Source organism: Perognathus longimembris, chromosome 7 (assembly GCF_023159225.1).
Source record: "Perognathus longimembris pacificus isolate PPM17 chromosome 7, ASM2315922v1, whole genome shotgun sequence".
In the NCBI taxonomy this organism is placed as follows: Eukaryota; Metazoa; Chordata; class Mammalia; order Rodentia; family Heteromyidae; genus Perognathus; species Perognathus longimembris.
In genome coordinates, this window is record NC_063167.1 from 69,516,353 (window position 1) to 69,530,483 (window position 14,131).

The 14,131-nt window shown below is 49.5% G+C and overlaps 1 protein-coding gene and 1 pseudogene across 8 annotated transcripts in view; one reads left to right on the forward strand and one right to left on the reverse strand.

Moving 5' to 3' along the window:
• The window catches only part of Hipk1 (homeodomain interacting protein kinase 1), a 69,980-nt gene that overhangs the window by 7,038 nt on the left and 48,811 nt on the right, over positions 1-14,131 (forward strand). The window contains exon 4 of one of the 8 annotated variants that reach the window (XM_048351820.1): positions 1,637-2,785. The exons of 4 other annotated variants lie outside the window; for them this stretch is intronic. In XM_048351820.1, the coding sequence (XP_048207777.1) occupies positions 1,637-2,712 (1,076 nt within the window). In that variant the 3' untranslated portion in view covers positions 2,713-2,785. Of the gene's footprint in view, positions 1-1,636; positions 2,786-9,865; positions 10,149-10,768; positions 10,994-14,131 lie in introns of those variants that run through there. 3 more of the 8 variants (XM_048351815.1, XM_048351817.1, XM_048351819.1) reach the window with 3 other exon arrangements.
• LOC125355442 lies at positions 52-699 on the reverse strand (annotated as a pseudogene).

A 14,131-nucleotide genomic window follows, 5' to 3' on the forward strand; every position in this document is an offset into this window, starting at 1 on the left:
CCCAGCCCCTCTGCCATCTTTTTTATTTAGAATTAGCTAGCTAGGCTCAGTTTAGATGATCCCAGTTTTATTGGTAACATCTAAAGTGTTGTAATCAGGGGCCAGTCAAACATGTTTTCTTCTCCATCAGGTCTGATCAGGGCATTGACCTTAGCCACATCAGTGCCAGAGTTTCTTCACAGCTTGCTTGATCTGATGCTTGTTATCCACAATGAACACAAGTGTGCTGTTGTGTTTTGCCTTCTTCCTGGCTGACTCAGTGTTCAAGGAACTTGATAGCATAGTGGTCAGGCTTGTTTCTCCTTGGGGCAGTCTCCGAGAATATTGGGGCTGTTTCCAGAGCCACAGTGTCTCAGGCCACTGTAATGTGGGTGAAGTTCGTATCTTCTCTTTGTGGCTGTGGCTGCCTTTCAGCACTGCCTTCTTGGCCTGCAGGGGCTTTGCCTTGGCTTTGGCTTTGGTAGGGGCAGAAGCTTCTTCCTTGTCTTCCAGTGCCATCTTGGTGAAGGCTCTCCTACATTTCTTTATATAGTTTTTTCCCCCCAAAGCTGGCACCGAACTCAGGGCCTTGCACTTGCCAGGCAAGTGCTAATCCCTAGCCCCAACATTTCTTTTTATATGAGTACTGTTTAGGGTCTTGCATTTGGAACTTTTCCTTAAATTAGTTTACATTTATACACTTACAGTGTCATTTCTGATCAATTCCTTTTTTTTCTTGCCAGTCCTGGAGCTTGAATTCAGGGCACCATCCCTTGAGCTTTTGTGTTCACGGCTGGCACTCTACCACTTGAGCCACAGCTCCACTTCTGGCTTTTTTGGTAGTTAATTGGAGATAAGAATCCCAGGGGGGCTGGGACTATGGCCTAGTGGCAAGAGTGCTTGCCTCATATACATGAAGCCCTGGGTTCGATTCCTCAGCACCACATATATAGAAAATAGTCAGAAGTGGCTGGGGATATGGCCTAGTGGCAAGAGTGCTTGCCTCGTATACATGAGGCCCTGGGTTCGATTCCCCAGCACCACATATACAGAAAATGCCAGAAGTGGCACTGTGGCTCAAGTGGCAGAGTGCTAGCCTTGAGCAAGAAGAAGCCAGGGACAGTGCTCAGGCCCTGAGTCCAAGCCCCAGGACTGGCCAAAAAAAAAAGAAAGAAAATGGTCAGAAGTGGCGCTTTGGCTCAAGTGGCAGAGTGCTAGCCTTGAGCAAAAGGAAGCCAGGGACAGTACTCAGGCCCTGAGTCCAAGGACCCAGGACTGGCAAAAAAAAAAAAATCCCAGAAACTTTCCTGCCTGGACTGACTTCAAACCAGCCTCCACTTCCAGTTTGGTAGTTAATTGGAGATAAGAATCCCAGGAACTTTCCTGCCTGGACTGATTTCAAACCAGCCTCTACTTCCAGCTTTTTAATGGTTCACTGGAGATAAGAGTCTCATGCAGTTTTCTGCCCAGGCTGGCTTTCAACCATGATCTTCAGATCTCAGCCTCCTGAGTAGCTAGGATTACAGGCATGAGCCACCACTGTCCAGTGCTTCATGCGTTTAATTTATTTTTGTTAAATTGCTGGATATGAGGATTCCTCAACTGCTTCATTCTCTTCTTTCTCTTGCTTTTCCCCTATCCCTTCAACACTGTTCAGGACTCTATAGCCTGGGGAAGGAGTCACTGCTGGAACAGTTAGCTCTGGAGTTTCGTACCTGGGTGGTGCTGAGTCCTCAACGCCTGGAATTGGTACAGCTGCTGGGCCTGGCAGATGTGTTCACTGTGGAGGAGAAGGCTGGCCGCATCCATGTTGTGGACCACAGGGAGATCTGCCATTCTGCCATGCTGCGCTGGAATCAGACCCACGCCACCCTTGCTATCCTTCCCACAAGCCGGAAGGTTCACTGTCCCCACCCCAATGTCCACATTGTCCCTTACTCTGACCATTCCTCCTTCTCTGAGCTTCGTGCTTTTGTGGCGGCACTGAAGCCTTGCCAGGTGGTGCCCATTGTTGGCCGACAGCCCTGTAGGGGCTACTTTCAGGACAGCCTGAGCCCCAGGTTCTCTGTGCCCCTGATTCCAGACTCTGTGCAACAGTTCATGAGTTCCTCCTCTAAATCATCGAGCATTTTCTGGCTGTTGGAAAGGAGGCTGAAGAGGCCAAGAATTCAAGGGGTTGTGTTTGAATCCCCTACAGGAAGTGCTGATCAATCCCAAAATAACAGAGACTCAAAGAAGACCAAAAAAGAAAACCATTCCCCCCAGCCTGGGCACCTTGAGAAGCCCTGTCACCATCCTTATAAGGTCAAGAAGCAGTTGTTCCCAGACCCTGGCAGCAAAGAACAAAAGGAGTCAGCCCCTTTCTGCGAGTCCCAGAAGATGGGGTCTGTGTTGAATGCTCCCTTGGGAGTTTTGGTGCAGTTGAAGTTTGCAGATGAGGAGTTTTTCTCTCCACAGACCCAGGAGGATATTGGCTTAGGGTCCTCCTTGATACCTAGGGGATATGATGGTCCAGAAGCTATGGAAAACCAAGATGCCTGGATAGGTGACTCTCCCCTTGGGAGCAGCAGCAAGCCTGCCCCTTCTCTAGCTACTGGGTCCAGGGGCTTGGCACTAAAATACCTTCTGACTCCAGGGAGTTTTTCCCAGGGAGGGTTCTCTTCCAGGACCTTTGACCAGCAAGTGGAAATATACCAAAAATCTTTGAAGTACAGATGGGAAAGTACAGAGTGACACTGCTGTTTGGGTTAGCACTGCAATTTTGAAGATGGCAGCTGCTGAGTTTGTTCTTGGCCTTACCTTTTTTTTTTTTTTTTTGGCTAGGTCTGAGGCCTGTACTTTGGGCCTGGGTGCTATCCTGAGCTCCTTTTGCTCAAGGCTAGCACTCTACACACTTGAGCCACAGTACCACTTCCAGCTTTTTCTGTGACTTAATTGGAGATGAGTCTCATAGACTTTCCTAACCAGGCTGGCTTTGAACCACGATCCCCAGATTTCAAGCCTCCTGAGTAGCTAAGATTACAGATGTGAGCCATGGGTGCCTGGCTTGTGGTCCTCATCTTACAGGATCCTATGGAATCACCTCCAGCAGCACTTCCCAAAAAGCTTGTTACCAAACAAGTGCCTTTGAAACCCTTACTTTGTAAAGCTGATTGTGTTGAAGAGACACTTTCATTATCAATTCTTCAGCGTGTACCTGCACACATGAAAGGTTCTTAGAAATCCTACAGCAGCTTCATCTGTTTAACCCAGTTTCTCCTTCAGCTGATAATCCTTTTATTAGGGTACAGAGAGAGATTATTTCTATTTTCATTTTCTGTGGTGTGCTATCCTATGAGTCTCTTTCCTTTTCCAGTATGAAAGTCCCTAGGTTTTTGTTGTTGTAGTAACTGTGATACTAAAGGATAAACTGATGTCCAAGCAGCATGTTGCACTCTTGAATGTCACTGACTTGCTGTGGCCCCATCCAAGTGATTTCCTGTGCCTGCCTCTACGAAGGGACACTGGTGAAAAATTCCACCTCTACCTCCTTCCTACCTCCTCCTGTCGCCAGGATCCCATGTGGAGGCCAGCCAGGCGGGGTAGGACACACTTGCCAAGGCAGTACCTGGGACCTAGTGGAACATTAAGGGTCCTGGTTTCCTGGAGGCAGACTATTGGGCTGAAATAAAGTTACAAAAGATGAAGTGTGCTGCCTGATTTTTTTCTGATTGTTCACATAGCTGTTTTTGTCTCCCACCCCCATTGGTTTGAGTTGGAGAGCCAGAGCACACAGTCTGTGTTGGTATCCAGAGAAGACCATGAGGCCAGATGGCTGAAAAGGATGAGGCATGCAGTTCAGCCAGGGCCTTCTGCTCATTGCCTGACAAAATGCCAGACCAACAAGCAGGAGAGCTGATACCTGGTCATGAGGAAAAGGGCTCTGTGAGGGTGCGATGGAGCTGGGTGTGTAGATCAAAACTTCAGCCCTAGCAACGCCCAAGGCTATTCCTTACCCTAGAGTTTGCTACTTCAGGAAGCAGAAGTGAATTTAGAAAGCAAAATAAGAGCCAGGTGCCTGTGGCTCACACCTGTAATCCTAGTTACTGAGGAGGCTGAGAACTGAAGATTGGGGTTCGAAGCCAGCCAGACCAGAAAAGTCCGTGAGACTCCAAGTAACTACCAGGAAACCAGAAGGGGCACTGTGGCTCAAAGTGGTAGAGCACTAGTCTTGAGTGAAAAAGCTCAGGGACAGCACCCAGGCCCTGAGTTCAAGCCCCACAGGAGCAACCAAATTGAAAAAGCAAGATAAGGCTTTGCTTTTGGGCAAGCTGCATACAACTCTGTTTAATCAGTGACCTTGGCTGTAAGTGTCCCAAGGGCTTGCTGGGAGCCACAGCAGGCAAAGCGTCCCTGCAGGAAACCTGGGTGCCACCTGGGCTGGTGTCCAGGATACCCTGGAAAAGTGCTCCAATCGTGGGGGCTTAGTTTCTCAGCTTTTAAGTGTGGCCTGTGATACATGCTGCTCATGATTACTGTAGAGATTATATCACTTGTAGGATTCTAACTCAGTCTGTTCGGTGACAGGTTTTCACTGTACTGATTCTTGTAGCTGGCCGTACAGCTCAGTAGTACAGTGCCTGTTCAGCATGCAGGAGGCCCTGAGTTGAATTTGGAACGTATCACACACACACCGATGGTTTGAGTTCTGGTTCTGAAATTATTCTGTGGCATTGTGCTCAAGTGATAGTGCGCTAGCCTTGAGCAAAAAAAGTTGAGGTCATTCCCCCGAGTTCAAGCCACAGGACCAGCAGAAATAAAGAAAACGCCCTCCAGAAAAGTTTCCTTAGCAACACTGCTGTAGAATAGATAGCATTAAGATATCTTGAAGACTCATTAAGTTCAAATATCACTAGAATGATACAAAGTTATTTTGTATGTTGTCAACAAATATTACTACCATTAATATTTATAACAAATAGTAAAAATATATCTTATGAGTCTAGCTGTCTCACTTCTGTGGGCCCACAGGTGGCTGGGAGAGATAAAGTAGTTCTTAGAACTGGGCTCTCAGAGTGGCCTATCTTCTTTCTAGCAGCAAGGGGGCTTGTCCACTTTGGTACAGGTTCCCTGAAGTGGGGTGTATATGAACTCAAATGGGAATGGAAACAACTTTGAAAAGTTTTGTTGGTGTTATTTTTGTTCTAATAGTGAGAAAATTCTATAATAGTTTACGAAGTACAAACATGACAAGTCGACATTGGTGTCTTCTGCCTGTAATCCTAGCTACTCAAGAGGCTAAGATCTGAAGATTGCAGTTCAAAGCCAGCTGAAGCAGGAAAATCCATGAGACTCTTATCTCCAATTAACTACCCAAAAGCCAGAAATGATGCTGTGTATTATACACTGGGTGTATACACTGGGTATTGTATATATGCCTACCTGATCTAGGGAAGGGAAAGAAAAACGAGGGTGTAAGATATCACAAGAAATGTACTCACTGCCCTATTATGTAATTGTACCCCTTTTGCACAAAACCTTGTCAACAAAATTTAATAAATTTAAAAAAAAGAAATGATGCTGTGGCTTTAAGTGGTGGAGTACTAGCCTTGAGCAAATAAAGCTTAGGGACCATGCCTCAGGACCAGTGCTGTGTGCAGGAGCACACGCACATGCGCACACACACACACAGTCTGACAAAAGAAATTACAGTTGCCTTATTTGATTTTTCAAAGCTCTCAACTAAAAATGGTGTGCCCCAATGTATCTTTTTGTTTGTTTTGCAAGTCCTGGGGCTTGGGACTCAGGGCCTGAGCACTCACTGTCCCTAGCTTCTTTTTGTTCAAGGCTAGCACTCTACCACTTGAGCCACAGCGTCACTTCTGGCCTTTTCTGTTTGTGTGGTACTGAGGAATTGAACCCAGGGCTACATGCATGCTAGGCAAGCACTCTACTGCTAAGCCATATTTTCAGCCCCCAACGTTTCTTTAGCCAGTTCAAATTATCTTTAGAGGGGCTGGGGATATAGCCTAGTGGCAAGAGTGCCTGCCTCGGATACACGAGGCCCTAGGTTCGATTCCCCAGCACCACATATACAGAAAACTGCCAGAAGCGGCGCTGTGGCTCAAGTGGCAGAGTGCTAGCCTTGAGCGGGAAGAAGCCAGGGACAGTGCTCAGGCCCTGAGTCCAAGGCCCAGGACTGGCCAAAAAAAAAAAAAAAAATTATCTTTAGAAGCCTAAGGATGACTCCATAGGTGCACTGATGTTTTTGCTATTGGGCTTGAAGGTGCGTGGAAAAGGCCATGTGCTCTAGAAAGTCATTGGTTCCTGTTTCAGTGGGAGAACATGAACTTTTCTACAAGGCAGTCTTCTTGGCTTTCAGCTTTTGTCTCAGTGGCTTGGTCTCTTTACAGAAAAAAGTCTGTTTGGTATGCTATAGGGCCCATCTCTCTCACTCCTGCCTTCAATGCCCTTTGTAGTAGGAAGTAGGAGACAGGTGAGTCTGCTGGTATTTTTGTCAGGAAAAAAGGGATTGTCCTTGGGTTCTCCCAAGTCAATAGCTGGGGACACAGTTTGTGTACTCATGAATCTCTAGATACTTGAGGGTCCACGTGAACTGTGTGGGGTGTGTGTGTGTATGTGTGTGTGTGTGAGAGAGAGAGAGAGGGAGAGAAAGGGAGGGAGAGAGAGCGGGGGCTTGAACTCAGGGGTGGGGTGTTGTCCCTGGGCTTTTTTTTTTTCTTGCTTACAACTAGCACTACCACTGTAGCTACAAAAACATTTCTGGGATTTGGGTTATTAAGAGTCTCACAAACTTTCCTGCTTGAGCTGGCTTTGAACTTCAATCTTCAGACCTTGGTTTCCTGAGTGGTTAGGATTACAAGTTGTAAGCCACCAGCACTTGGTTGTTTTCTTTTTTCTTTCTTTTTTTTTAGCCAGTTCCAGGGCTTTTAACTCAGTGCTTCATCTCTCAGTTGACTTGCTTGCTCATAGCTGGTGTTTTACCACTTGAACCATGCCTCCAGCTTTATGTTAGTTAATTTACAGGAGCAAGCCACCAGCACTCAGCTTTGCGCATTTCCTTATTTGTAGGAAATAATGTCTCCTTCCTAAAAATTTTAAACACATGCCATGGGACAAAGCAAACAGCGCATCATATACATTTTTAAAAATGTTGTTTCTTTATGCTCCTGCATACCACCAGTGCATCCTGATGCTCCCAGATCATGTCCCAAGCAATGCTGTTGGCTAACCCTACCTTCCATCCACTGAAGTCTCCTGAGTGACTAGCTGATGACAGCACCCAGTCACAATCAAGTCCAGCTAGAAAGGGCTGCTACTGAAAGCACCTAAGGATGCACTGGTCCAGATGGAGAAAGAAGAGTGACCTGAGCATGTCAGAACATAGTGGACTAAGGCCTAATACTCTGCTTGATTTGATTCTAGGTTCTTCTGCTATATACCTTCTCTCTAAACTATGAACTTTGACTCAGTTATGGAAGGCAAAAGTAATGGAGAAAAGTACATATACTGTGTGTGACCGACCACCTTTCCTGATGGACTCCATTATTCTAGTTCTGTGTCATCATCTGACTATTTAGATACTTTATATGTACCTTGTTTATACTTGTCAGTCCATTTTTAATTCTTAAATCATTTTCTCAATCTGTCTCGATTCTTCTAGTATTGTCTCCTTTCTGATGTCCTTCAAGCAAACCGCTTGCATTGCCTGCCCTGTGCCAGTCTTGTAGACACTGATGGGGAAGAAGTCTCTCCTCTGAGTACATCCCACTCTGTCCACTCCCCAACCTCAGGAGAAGGAGGTGACATTGAGGTTCCCCTTCCTTCCTTTGCTGCCTCTTGACTATTATTCCATTGTGGCTTAGTGGTAGAGTGCTTACATGAAGCTCTAGGTTAGTATCACATAAACAGAAAAAGCCAGAAGTGGTGCTGTGGCTCAAGTGGTAGAGTGCTAGCCTTGAGCAAAAAGAAGCTTAGGGACAGTGCCCAAGCCCTGAGTTCAAGTCCCAGGACTGGCAAAAAAAAAAAAAAAAAAGAAAAGCTAGAAATAAAGCTGTGACTCAAGTGGTAGAGTGGTATAACAAAAGCTCTGGGACAGTGCCCACGCCCTGAGTTCAAGCCCAAGACCAGCAATATATTTATATATATATATAGAGAGAGAGAGTGCATATATATAATATATGTAATGTATCATATACATATGCTACAACACCTTTTTTTTTTTTTTTTTTTTTGGCCAGTCCTGGGCCTTGGACTCAGGGCCTGAGCACTGTCCCTGGCTTCTTCCTGCTCAAGGCTAACACTCTGCCACTTGAGCCACAGCGCCGCTTCTGGCCATTTTCTGTATATGTGGTGCTGGGGAATCGAACCTAGGGCCTCGTGTATCCGAGGCAGGCACTCTTGCCACTAGGCTATATCCCCAGCCCATGCTACAACACCTTTTAAGGAAAGTTACTTGGTTTTCTTCCTGGCTTAAAAACACTGGGAGCAGTTCCATTTTATTGGGAACATGAAAGTTTACTTCCCTAGAGAGACCAGGGTTAAAGTGTTCAATCCTACAGGGAAGTTTTTGTTTGCTTATTTTACCGGAAACTTCCTTCTGTTTAGAGAACATAGAGTCCCCACATTGGGCTGACACTGGAAACAACAAGACTTGAAGGATGAATGTGCATGCCTGCTTGGGGAACCCAACTGAAACCTCAGGCAAAAACCAGAGGTCTATCTAGGGTTGACTAAATCCTGCTCAAAAAGGAAACCTCAAACACACCAATTGCTTATCTTGCCTTATTTCAACCCAGCTCCTAAGAAGAGATGCTAATCTACTCTCCCACATTTATCTGTATTCTCTATCCACACATATCTCAAAATGTATCTGTGTGTGACAACCTTTCCTGATGGACTCCCACATTATTCTAATTCTGCATCATCATCTATTTAGATACTTTACTTATATGTACCTTATTTATACTTGTTGGTCTGTTTTTAATTCTTAAATCATTTTCTCAATCTGTCCCGGATTCTTCTATTTATGTATGTATGTATGTATGTATGTATGTATGTATGTATGTATGTATGTATGTTGCCAGTCCTGGCCTTGGACTCAGGGCCTGAGCACTGTCCCTGGCTTCTTTTTGCTCAAGGCTAGCATTCTGCCACTTGACCCACAGCACCACTTCTGTGGCGCTGGCCATTTTTTATATATGTGATGCTGGGGAATCGAATCCAGGGCTTCATGTATATGAGGCAAGCACTCTTGCCACTAGGTCGTATTCCCAGCCCCCGGATTCTTCTAGTACTGTCTCCTTTCTTAATGTCATTCAAGCAAACCGCTTGAATTTGCCTGCTCTGCACTAGTCTTCTAGACATTGGCTTAAATGAGAAAGAAGACATGGTCTTTTCTCCTAGTGACCTTTTACTATCTAGTGAGAAGAGCTGTCATCAAGATACATATGGCTTGCATAGGGAAGTCAGAGGAGGTTATATTTGATTATGGTATGCTCAAAGGAGGTTCAAGGTGAAGTGCCAGCCCGGCGCTGCTGGCCCATGTCTGTAGTCCAAGCTACCTGGGAGGCTGAGATTCAAGTATCTCAGTTCGCTGGGATCTCCAATGATCCTGAAAAAGGCCGGAAGTGGAGCTGTGGCTGAAAACTTTGGGGTCTCAACTTCAGGGCGCGGGGAGAGGAAAGGAGAGGAGGGAGGGAGGGGGAGAGAGTACACACACACAGGCTACATAAATACCCTAGTTGCGGACGCTGGACAGTCACTCTCTGGGGGTCCAGCACGTGTGGCAAGTGCAAGGTCAGGTGTCTCACCGGCTCTGCCGAGCTCCGCCTGGCAGACCCTCGGGGGGCGCCGGGGTGCCCGGCCCCCGCTACGGAGGGATGAGGGCCACTCTGGCTCCGGGCAGACGCGGCCCCGCGGTTGTGCGGGGTCACACTGGGTTGAGGTGATGTCACACTGGCTGGGTGACATCTTAAATCTGGACCCCCTCCTACCACCGCCAGACGCCCACAAGTCACCCTGGCGCCTGCCGTGCGACGGGGCGGGGAGCGGGCGCCCCGCACCGGTCCCCCGCCGGCCCCCCGCGGAGGCGCGCCCGCCCCCACCTCCCCCGCAGCCCCCCGGACGGCGCAGCAGCCCTAGCCGGCCGGAGCTGCACTTCCGCCTCAGTAGGTGTCCCGGCGGTGGGACTGGCGCGCCTTCGCGGGAATGGGGGAAGGGGGAGGGTGCGGGCGCGCCTCCGCGGGGGGGAGGGAGATCAGGGTGCGGGCGCGTATACGCGGCGGGGGGGGGGGGGGAGAGAGGATGATAGTGCGGGCTCATCTCCGCTGGGGGGGTGGAAATGAGGGTGCGGGCGCGCCTCCGCGGTGGGGGGGTGAGGGTGCGGGCGCGTCTCTAGGGGTGTGGGGGGGAAGAGTGCGGGCGCGCCACCGCAGGGTGGAGAGGGAGGTGGAGCGCGCCTCCGCTAGCGGAGTGGGCGTCGGGCGCGCCTCTTAGGGAGGAGGGGGAGTCAGTTGCGCCTCTTAGGGGGGAGGGGAGTCAGGTGCGCCTCCGCTGGGGGTCGGAAGGGTCGGGCGCGCCTCCGCGGGGATGGCTGGCGGCGGTCGAGCGCGCCTCCGCGGGGAAGACTGGAAGGCAGTCGGGCGCGCCTCCGCGGGGGGGCGGGGCCTCGGCGCCCGACTCTCGGCGCTCGGCTGGTTGCGTCTGGCGACCCAGGCGGCTGCGGAGTGAGGCCCGGCTGAGGCCCCGGGCGGCGGCGGGAGGCCCGGAGGGCGCGCGCGGGGCCGAGGCGGCGGCGGCGGGAAGCGGCCGGGTGGCGTGGCGGGCGGGCGGGAGTCTGGGGCGGCTCCCCCCGCGGGACAGGCTCGGGGACGGCTCCGAGTGGCGGGGGCCGGGGCCCAAGCCGGCTCGCACAGGGGCTAGGATGACCCGGCGGCGGGGCCCCGGATCTCGTCGTCTTCTCAGCGTCCTCACGGCAGCCCCGACTCGCGGCTGAGAACCAGACACACCGGCGGTGAGTTGCGCGGGCGCGCGGGCGGGTGCCGGCGACCTCATTCCCGGGCCGCGGCTGTCGGGGCGCCCGGCCAGCCGCGGGCGCCTACCTGAGGCCCAGCCGCTCGCGGCAGCCGCGGGCCAGGCTGGCGACCCGGGAAAGTGGGCGAGTTGCGGCCTGCGCCCCTCGGGTGACGGCCACCACCGGGCTTTTCCTCCAGGGCCCGGGCGTCGGCGCCCGGCTGTCGGGGTGCGGGTTTGGGGCGCGGGTCCCGCGTCCCGAGAGACTCGTCGCCGCTGGCCGGGTGTAACTTGAATGGGGGAGGAAAGCGGGGTCGCCTCCCGGCCGTGAGCGGCGGTGCCTGGAGCAGCTCTGAGGGAAACTTCGGCCTCCGTCACCACTTTTCAAAGCCTTGTTTTGAAAACCAAAATAAATAAAAAGCCCCGAAGGGCGAGAACGCACCCCGAGCCCTTGGGGTAGGGCCCGGTTTTCGGAGAAGAGCCCCGCTTCCGCTTCGAGTGCCCGGCGGAGGCCCGAGGCCGCCTCTGGGTTGCGGGTCCCACCTGCGGCGCGCGTGCTTGGTGGGGGCCGTGAGTGGCCCAGGTCGGGGGCGGTGTGGTGACCCGGGACGGGGCCCATGGGTGACCCGGATCGGGGGCCGTGGGTGGCCCGGGACGGGGGCCGTGTGGTGAGCCCGGAACGGGAGCCGTGGGTGACCCGCATCGCGGACGCTGTGGTGACTCGCGACGGGGGCCTTGTGGTGGCCTGGGTTGGGGGCTGTGGAGGGCTATGTAGGGGCCAGACCTGCGTCTTTCCCGCTTGGGAGGTGGGAAAGGAGGGGGAAACAGCGTCCAGCTTCCGTAAATCGTTTCCGATCGATTCAGTGTGCTGTGGACTTGTGTTAAGGCAGCCTTTGGACCTTTTTGTATGTTCAAAGACACTTGGTATTGTGTGCATGCCCATACGAGGGTTTGAACTCGGGGCTTGGGTCATACCCCTTAGCTCTTTTCTCCCCTTAAGTCTACTACTTGAGCCACAACTCCACTTCTACCTTTTTAGTGGTTAACTGGAAATGAGAGTCTCATGGACTTTCCTGCCTGGCTTGGAACAGCAGTCTTCATTCGCAGCCTCCTTGAGTAGCCAGAATTACAGGCCTGAGCCACTGGTGCCTAGTTGCAACTACAGATTCTTTGCCCCAATCTGCCCTTTAATTTGTTTGTATTTTAGTAACTGATGGAAACAACAGCGTGTGGCTTCATACTCCCCATGAAGTGGGGTTAAACTAGTGGCTGATGTTCTCAGCAAAACCTACTATTTTGCTCTTGTTTGTGTAACTATTTTGATTTCTGGTCTGTAAATTGTTGGGTTTTTTTTCCCCCTCTTTTTTTCTTGTCAAGATTATAGAGAATATAAACCATTGCTAACTTTTTTCTCTTCTCACGTAGTAGCCTAAAACTTTCTCTAAAACATTTAAAAATCTAAGATGTCATTTTACTTAATTGCTATTCAGTTGGTGATTCTTGGATGCAGTGATCTCAGGGTTCTCTATAATATGATGAAGGATGTCATTGGCTTTAAAAAGATACTGTTACTTCGAAGATACATTTTGGTATAGTATTTGTGTTTGAAATTGGAGGCAGCAAAGCCTCTGAGTTAAGATAGTGAATGGGATCTTCCAAGTGGTCAGTAGTAGAACTGGTAGTAGATTTTTCTTGGTTTGAACTCAGAGCCACTCTGGTGTAGGAGGTGTTCTACCACTTGAAGTATATGTGTAGCCCTTTTGCTAGTGATTGAATAGTTTAGCCACCTTTGGACACTGTAATGTTGTAGGTTTTTTTTTATTTTTTGCCAGTCCTGGAGCTTGAACTCAGGGCCTGGGCACTGTTCCTGAGCTTTTGCTCAAGGCTAGCACTCTACCACTTGAGCCACAGTGCCATTTCCAGGTTTTTCTGTTTATGTGGTAGTGAGGAATCGAACCCAAGGCTTCATGCATGTTAGGCAAGCACTCTACCTCTAAGCCACATTCCTAGCACCTGTTAAAGGCTTTGGAGCAATGAGATTTACAACCAAACTAGAACTTTCTCTTAGAAGAAAATGTCAACATTCACAGTTCTCTGGAAAATAGAATATTTTCATTATATGTTTTTGTTTTTTAAGTACTGTTCTCTCACTGTTTTGTTGGTAGAAATGAGTAAGCCAAACATGCCTTGTGAATTTCTTTCTTTTTTTTTTTTTGGCCAAGTCCTGGGCCTTGGACTAAGGGCCTAAGCACTGTCCCTGGCTTCTTTTTGTTCAAGGTTAGCACTCTGCCACTTGAGCCACAGTGCCACTTCTGGCCGTTTTCTATATATGTGGTGCTTGGGAATTGAACTCAGGGCTTCGTATAAGAGGCAAGCACTCTTGCCACTAGGCCACATTCCCAGTCCCCTTGTGAATTTCTTACAGTTGGAATTTGTATAACGTGTTAGTTGTATATTGTAACTGGTCTTTTTTGTCTTTTTTTTTTTTTGTCATGGGGCTTGAACTCAGGGCCTGGGCACTGGTCCCTGAGCTTTTTTGCTCAAGACTAATGCTTTACCTCTTTGAGCCACAGTGCCACTTCCTGGTTTTCTGGTGGTAATTGGAGATAAGAGTCTCACTGAGGACTGGGAATGTGGCTTAGTGGTAGAGTGCTTGCTTAGCATGCATGAAGTCCTGGGTTCGATTCCTCAGTACCACATAAACAGAAAAAGCCGGAAGTGGCACTGTGGCTCAAGTGGTAGAACTCTAGCCTTGAACATAGAGAGGGCCCTGAAGCCTCAGGACCAACAAGAGAAAAAGTCTCACAGACTTTCCCACCCAGGTTGGCTTCCAACCCTGATCCTGATCTCATCCTTCTGAGTAGGTACAATTACAGTCATGAGCTACTGGGCATCTGGCCTTTGTAGTTGGTCCTTTTGTAATTTGAAGTAATTTTGTAAATGAGCTGCTTGGTCTGCCACCTGCCCTTTTATTTTCATTTTCATGACTGTCACTAGAATGTTTTTGTTTCTTAAAATTATCATTATTAATTCCTTTCTAATTTCTTCCCCTATGATCATTCTGAACACATTACCAAGATAATTTTCCTCAGACTCACTTTTTTCTTTTTTAAAGGGAGACAGGATGTTGCTATGTTGA